The 8,352-nt window shown below is 35.6% G+C and overlaps 1 protein-coding gene across 1 annotated transcript; it reads left to right on the top strand.

The window, feature by feature from the left end:
- Nucleotides 1-1,283: 1,283 nt before the first annotated feature.
- On the top strand, nucleotides 1,284-7,685 carry LOC132547426 (methyltransferase-like protein 27). The gene is made up of 5 exons (XM_060211182.1): nucleotides 1,284-1,385; nucleotides 3,884-4,018; nucleotides 4,138-4,273; nucleotides 5,755-5,847; nucleotides 7,498-7,685. The coding sequence occupies exons 1-5, from the start codon at nucleotides 1,284-1,286 to the stop codon at nucleotides 7,683-7,685; spliced, it is 654 nt and encodes a 217-aa protein (XP_060067165.1).
- Nucleotides 7,686-8,352: the final 667 nt, after the last annotated feature.

The following is an 8,352-nucleotide window of genomic DNA, read 5'->3' as shown; positions in this document are numbered from 1 at the left end:
TGGACAAGAACCATTAAGCTAAAGTTTAGTCAACTGTTGGGTGTTCTTTGATAAAAAGTTAAAATGTCACATACATGGCCTTTATTCAGAATGTGGCTGGAGGAAATGTATCGTAAGAATTATAATTAAACGTCAAAGGAATAAAAACAATGAAGTCAAAATAAACTTTTCTACTATATCAATCGAACAAATTGATTTCAGCCTGATGGGTGTGTGATGGTATTTAAATATGAGTTAAAAGATAGCAGGCAAGGAATGAAATACTGCATTAATTTTACCTCAACTTATTCTTTAACAAAACAACAGTCGTGACTATCTACAAGATGAATTTATCAAGGAAATAGAAGCGAAGTATCGTAATTTTTTCTAGAGTTCCGGCCGTTTTACTGAATGAATGATTTTTTCACGAAACGGTTTGACCAATATTTGATAGAACTCACTATCTCCACTTGAAATAAAATTCTGCGGACGGAACTTCACTATGATTTCTTATTCTTTACCATAAATTCTAGCAGACTTTATTTTGTTTCATAAGTCAAGTATACCTGTGAAAAGATATGATAAAACGTTCCATACTACTGGCGCGCTAGCAGGAGTGTTAGTGACGCTTTCACACACCTAGCTAGCTGGATGACCCTATGATGTTTATCGCTAAATTAATGTCGGTCATTCTTTTCATTTGGACTATTTGGGAAGATAATAACATGCACAAGAAGTTGATAACGAAACAATAAGTCACTTGTAATAGAAATGGAGTGAATGTAAAGGATCAAGTGATTCACGTTTAGATCTAGAGATGAATGGTATTTTTAGCTTCGGTTAAACATTTCAGCCTTGTGACGTCAGCATAGCTTATTCAACCATGACAGTAAGATTTGATATAAAAGTATGTAGTATTACGTGAGACAACTGATGAAATCTACTACCAAACAGAAATCAGGAGACGGCTTTAACTCGCCATAAGAACGTGAACAGACCATTTGTTCATTATCTGCCTAATTCTTCAAATCCTTGAGAAATCAGTGACAGAATTCTTCATTACGAGGAGAAATCAACAGCCGAATTCTTACTCGCCAGGAAGAATCAACAGCCGTATTGTAAGTATCCAGACACAGGCTGTCATGTAAAATAGGCTGTTTTGCTTGATAAATGTTACAAAAAAATCCTTTTCATAAATAAGTACTGTTGTCATGCGATATGTATTAAATGTTTTTTGAAATGTTTCCTTTTACTGGAGCTCAGAGTTCTATTTTAAACTCGTTACAGATCCCTTTGATTACACCATGGCTATAAAAATCAACCCGTCGGACTGGTCAGTGTACAAGACCAAAGACAATGTACAGAAGGTGCAATATTATAATGACATCGCAACAATGTACGACAAGGTAGGTACATCAGGTATAGAAGTATCTCCAAAGTCACTTTATATACAATAGATGTACGAGTATGGAAATGTATGGTACGGTAGGAGTATCAGAGTGGTTAATATAAGCAAAGAGGAAAAAACAAGGATAAAATATCGCGTATTCCGAAACGGTAACTGTCTTTGCCTTCATCGACGATTTATGCCATATACGTCAATCCATGTATCATCAGGTCTTCAAAATAAACGAACCCACTATACATATCAAGCATATCGAAAAGCATCGGATACATCCAAACCCCATATCGTATTTACTAAAAACAAGTTCCAATAGTCTTTAACAATATAAACAGTTATACACAATAAATTGGGAGATGAGGAAAGAATGATATTGCTATCTAGCAATGGAAAATTGATAAAACATTAAAATCATCGGTTTAGCCGTACATAGATGGAAAACTATTAATGTTGGTTGAAATGTAAGTACATAACGAGGTTTGTGAAGAAGACTTTAGAAGGATACATTACATAGACATGGCTGTTTAACTTAAATACGGATTAATCACAAATACCTTGTCACGTCCTTCAATTACACCTCTAGATATATGAATGATATCTTTGAAAAACAAAACAAGAAAAAAAGTTGATCTCGTCCATCCTATATACACATTAGCATCGCAAATCTTCTAAATCAACAGCTTACCTTGGTCTTTTTTTTTTACAACGAACAAACAAGAACAGTGTTCCACTGACTTGTATACTAACCGTAGTGATTTCAATTCCTCTATTGTGAAATTTCCATTTCTACATAGCAACAAACCTGGTTCTCCAACCAATTTTGATAAACTGTTGCAGTTGATTCGATTTCCAAGGGTTTGTTCCCGTGTTCCCAATATAAAATTGCAGGGTGTCGATTACAAACTGACATACTGAAAACACCGCTTTTCAAATGACGCTGCATATTCAAGATGTAGAGGAAGTTTTATAAACGGCATAACCAACAGATTGGGAAAGATGGACGTTTTTGAGATTTGTTACTTGGCTTGATGGTTCCGTTTTTGTTTTTGTATTCATTTGGGAACGTGACATTACTTACCTGTACAGGCAACAATCTACATGGCTTTTGTCGTCGATGACCTTCCTGAACACCTGCTTTTATTATTTATGTTGGAATTTGCATTGCTATTTTATAGAGGATGCATCAAATTTCTGCACATATGTCGGATGTAGTGGCTTTTATTTGAATAATTTAGCATTTATGTTAAGAGTATGACATAATCAGTTCACCAAACGTGTAACCTGAATATATCAATGTCATTTTGCAAGAGAGTAAAATGATACATTTGAATGCACAGTCTATCTATGTAGGCGTATTATCATTTATCGGTCACTAGATCAACCACCACACGTACTTCAAACTCTTATCACCAGGTAATCATTTTAAACACTCTAAAGACGTAGATGTTCTCTGTAAACAGCTCATTTCTCTTGATCATGTTCCAGTGACACTTGATTTCATTATGTGGTTGACATGCCTTCTTTTATTCGTACCGAAAGCATTACTTCCGGTGAATATAGCGGGATCGAGTTTAAAGTAGAATTGTAAAGGGCAGCACTTTTTCTACCTCGGAATATAAATCTTGTAAACATGACATCGCCTTCAGTCAATAGAATCACCAAAGGTCAACACATGTATATGAAAAAAACCATTGTTTTTTAAAGCAATATACATCTACAAACAATAGTGTTGATTATATAATTGGTTTTCTATGTTGAATGACGAAGCTAGATTTTCAACGAAGAAATAATACTATCAAACTGAAGTGAGATATGGACAAGGGGTCATATGTCATGTATCGTTCATCAGACTTAGTTCGCTGAAATTGCTTTATTTAAACTAAATGAGAAAAAAAAACCCACTAAAAGTGTTATATTTATTTCCCCCATAGGCACCGTTCAAAATCTAATTTATTATTGTAATATTAATACAAGCAAACTGGTAACATGTTTTGTAAAAGATTCAGAGATTTAGAAAATTGTCATCTTTTCGTTTGATTTAGCATGGTTGTTTGTGCAAAATAGGAACATTTTCTATTGCAATTAATCACTTATTGATGGGTTCACATTCATCATGATATCTCTCCTACCACACTGCTTTCAAGGTCTATGTAAATTTAGTCCCGAAGACAGGCTTTTCAGAACTGAAGGTGCAGTATATTTTTATACTGACACCATTTATTCAACAATCAAGCATTTTGCAACATACATAAATGAAATGTGTTAATATCTATTTTAAGTCATTAATACTACATATTTCGACAATATTGATTTTGATCAAACTCAACGCATCATCATTCATTAATACCGTTCAACATAAACAAAAAGTTTACGCTCATTAAACGAAAGTAACTCGAACAGAAAAACAATATCTTTCGGCAAGTAAAACTTGTTGTATAGTCGCTTCGATCATTAACATAAAAACAGTATCATTATATGAGTTAGAAATTCGATTTCGCCTAGGATTATGGGACCGATCGACGAACTGGCCCTTTCTTCGCAGCAGCCGGTCTTGGAGCATGCGTGGTTGATGAAGAACGCCGGAAGTCTGTGCGTATACTTGATGTTGCAGCAGGAACAGGCACTGTTGCGTTAGAGGTAAATGTTCATTAGATCATGCATTGATCGAATCATACTTGTAATCTAATACTACTTTTGGAATTTGTATAATTTTCACTGTAATTCACTAATGTGAACGTTGTTACCATGCTGTTTAGTTACAGAAGTTGGGTTTCGCCGAGATTGACGCTCTGGACCCTTCCCCCGGAATGCTCGACCAAGCTCGAACAAAAGGTGTCTACAAGAACATGATTTGTCAGTTTCTAACTGAACAACCCTGCGACATACCGACTGGTCAGTATCAGAACACACTAATACACAAACCTACGGTCTGTTTGTATGTATTGTAACAAGGGTTGTAACAACACCAAAAGTAGAGTCTGACTTTTTGTATCTAAATGATGTTTTAATCCCTTATGAACTGTAGATTTTAGTTAAATAATAAATAATATTTAATCGTAAGGAGAAAGTTCAATATTCTGTAGATTTTAGTTAAATAATAAATAATATTTAATCGTAAGGAGAAAGTTAAATATTTTTCTGGACTGTGTCATCAGCCAAGTTGGTCAGGCATTCTGCAAGTTATCGAGTAATGAATTCCAAAATGTCGACATCACTAACATAACATTGTATTCATCATTAAAACTAGTAATAAGAAGAAAACGCCTTGCTGTATTTACATTTAAACGGCTGATGTCTTTAGGGCAGTTCCAGTACCTGGAGTTCTTTAATATTGCATGCTGTGTTCTGTTGTTGTTAAACATATAAATCAATGAAAGCAAAAACCTCGATAGAAAGTGTACAAATTGGAGGTTTCAAATAGGATAAGGTAGGGGTAAATTACTTGCACAGATGCCGTGTTGTGTCTTCAAATAATATCAACAATAAACAATACGAAATTTCAAGGTAACTTTGCCTTCTAATCTATGATTTGGGAAAACTCAACCCAACAATAGTACAGACCATGTTTGGCCCAATTCCCAATATTCGGTCTAGGTGGTGAACTCCTACTGGCAACCAGCTAAAGATATGTCAAATATGAAAATGACTTTAAGACTCAAGTTTCATATAAGTAAGAGGAACACGAGAGGGGTCATTCTAAATGCAGATAACATTACATTTTAATTAATTTGACACGTTTTGTAAAATTTCACAAGTTAGTATGTAAAGTACTACCCCATCAATTTCTCGTTAATGGCATTGATAGCTCACGGAATAGAGTTTAGGACTCAGATATAATTCCTTCCTATATTATTACAATATCTAACAACTAAGCAACAATAGTTGAGATGAGAGGTTTGTAGAGTATAACGGGACCTGAAACGCTCTTAAAGGCATACAATACTTTGTTCATGGACGAATACATTCATGCATGCAATGTTAGATTGCCAAATTACAAAATAAATATTGTATGTACAAATCATCATTAGTCACCCAACGGGATGAGACTTTAGGTGTGTATCTCCTGCGCTAATTGTCATTTGAACTTTGAACTTGGGGTATGGGTTCAGTTTCTGTCGGTAGGTCACTCTGAACTACGTTGTAAATTTTGACCTTTGACCTACTCCAAGGAATAATTGTAACGGCTCTATATTTTACACTGCTAGTCACTAAAACTTCATACTTTGGCCGGGGGTTCACTAGCCTAGCAGTGTATTTATGGCATAACATTTCACATTAGCCGGGACTGTAATTCGTCAAATGATCTTGTTATTTGAATCGATGCCTTAGTGTTTCCTTTAGATAGTGTTGTAATTCTTCTTTGATGTCGTCAGGAAGTTATGATTGCGTTGTCATGTGCAGCGCCATAGGATGCGGTCACGTGCCTGCAGGTGCCTTCGCCGAAATCCACCGGATCACGCGCCCAGGTACACTTATCCTTTATATGGTTGTATTCAATATCATAATGGAAGTTATTGTTATGTTTCTTCGTTCGATTTAAAAACAATAACATTTGTCGGATTTTCCGGGATAAGATCCATTTAGTTGTCTTCCCTGGACTTGACAATGCAGCATATATGCATGTATCAAGCTATCAACGAAACCTGAACGTTAGGTCTGTAGTTCTGAATAGCTGTTCGCATAGAGACACCACAGAATATACCGATATGTCAGCAGAATGTGTAATTCAAACTCAAATTCTACTTCAACTACGTTCCTCCTGTAAATCTTGGTAAATCTTGATTGGTTATGTCACGTTTCCGCATGAGAACAAGGTAAACAACGGGCTATCAAGTATGTTAATGAGCACAAGTAAAAGAATATCTTTTAACAAAATCATGATGACGACATTACACTTTCTCCTGATCTTCATCAACCTACATCTCACGAAACCCTGTGTTCTGAGTTTGTCTATCAGTTATCGACGTCTTGCACGAAAATCGTGATATTTAGATCCGTCACTTCAATACCGAATCAACTACGACATGTTTACACCAAAGTGTGGCATTTAGGGAATGTTGTTAATCGAAAAAGTACGACGATGAAACTGAAATCAGTATGCTGGGTGAAAAACTGCCACTGTTGGTTTCATTAAAGAAAAAGATCGAGGTAAGCGGCTAATGAAGACGAGTTTGACGATATCTTATTCCGGTTGGTATGTACGATGAACGTGGTCGATAGTCAATAAATTTCTTGGTATTTACAGACAAAACGTTGTCAATATATCTCAATGTGGAATTTGTTATGTTTTGATGATAAGTTCTTCGATAATGAAAACCTTAAAAGGCTATAGAGGTGCAGAGTTAGTTATGCAAATAGTATGTTGGAAAACATTACTACAGAACTCGACGAAGTTATTGTCAACCAGAAATTCGATCGTAAAATATTTCTTGATTTGAACGTGCTTTTTTCACGAAACACTCATCACAACCGTGTTCTCGTTTGAGAACGTGACATTACTTACTTTGATGGATCAAGGTTTACATGGCGGGTGTCGTCGATTTAGCAGAAAACGCTTACTCTTCTAGAACAGCTGGTCTTGTTCTCCTTTTACTTTTTCATGAGTCTGTGTAAAATTTTGTTCATATTTTGCCCTAACTCTATTGAATTTTTGTTTGGATTATGATTGTGTTGACATGTTAGTATTTTCTTGTTTTCTGCCGTTCAACTCTGTCTTTGGAAGCGGGTAGGGAGTGGGAGAGGGGGCTGGGGGAGAAAGCTCTAATGACAAGAGAACGAGGACGTTCCTGTATTTTAGAATGTCGTTTGGAAGTTTACACAATGAAAATGCTCTTATAGAAAATTTTTTAGAGGGAACAGCTTCTTTAGGAAGATTTGGTTACTTGTCAAAATGAGTCAAAATAATGGATTACCCTTCATGTGGGTTAATATTATGTTAACCCTAAGGCGGATTATATTAGCTTATCGTTGCACCTCTTAGCTTCAACAACCAGCCTTTAAACGTCATTTTCACACATCTGTCATATCTAGATATTAATTATTTTGTGATTCTACATATAATCTGTGTTGCCTCTTTCACTATGACCTGGTGTTAGTTACAATATTTCTTCCCTCAGGGGGATTCATCGTCCTCGCTGCCAACAGTAAGATGTTAAACAAGGAAACTGGAGAGTGTCGGCAGGAATTCTGTCAGGTGTTCGATTCACTGGAGGCTCAGGGCAAATGGATCAAAGTCACAGAGAAGACATTTCCTAATTATAGCGGGGATTTCGACGGGGTTCTTATGACATTCAGAGCGTCTTAGTGGTATCGTATTAACGACGGGATCCTCATGGTATTCATGTCATTTTAGCGATGTCATGTGTCATCAGACGTGGACGCTCACAGCGGGATCCTCACATAGTATTCATATTATTCCAGAGAAATTGTCAAGTTTATCATGGTAAACAGTTTCCTGTCGATATGTGCGCAGAAACCGGTTGTACATTTTATACAGATGGTTATCGAGAAAAAATAAACATAGTTACACACCTGTTGTCGGCAATTTCGCGAGCAACCATTAACGTTCCCACAATGACTTTGATAATTAATTTCCCAAGCATAACTTTCTCACATTGCTGTTTATAATTAATCTTCCAAGGATAACGTTTCCCACATTGCTGTTTATAATTAATGTCCCAAAACATAACTTTCTCACATTGCTGTTAATAATTAATTATACCAAGCATAACTTTCTCACATTGCTGTTAACATTTAATTTCCCAAGGATAACTTTTCTCGCATTGCTGTTAATAATAAATTTCCCAAGAATAACGTTTCCCACATTGTGTTTAATTATTAACTTCCCAAGCATAACTTTTCCCGCATTGCTGTTAATAATTAATGTCCCAAAGCATAACTTTCTCACATTGCTGTTAATAATTTCCCAAACATAACGTTTTCCACATTTTTGTTAATAATTAATTTTACCA

The sequence above is a fragment of the Ylistrum balloti genome, unplaced genomic scaffold (genome assembly GCF_031769215.1).
Source record: "Ylistrum balloti isolate Yb309-2 unplaced genomic scaffold, AGI_CSIRO_Ybal_v1 Utg369954, whole genome shotgun sequence".
NCBI lineage: Eukaryota > Metazoa > Mollusca > Bivalvia > Pectinida > Pectinidae > Ylistrum > Ylistrum balloti.
The sequence above is the reverse complement of the archived record's forward strand: the minus strand, read 5'-3'. Positions and strand labels throughout refer to the sequence as shown.

Coding starts and splice junctions, on each gene's coding strand:
- LOC132547426 (XM_060211182.1), top strand. CDS start 1,284: ATGGCTATAAAAATCAACCCGTCGGACTGGTCAGTGTACAAGACCAAA. Junction 4,274..5,754: donor ACCCTGCGACATACCGACTG/GTCAGTATCAGA, acceptor TGATGTCGTCAG/GAAGTTATGATTGCGTTGTC. Junction 5,848..7,497: donor CCACCGGATCACGCGCCCAG/GTACACTTATCC, acceptor TTCTTCCCTCAG/GGGGATTCATCGTCCTCGCT.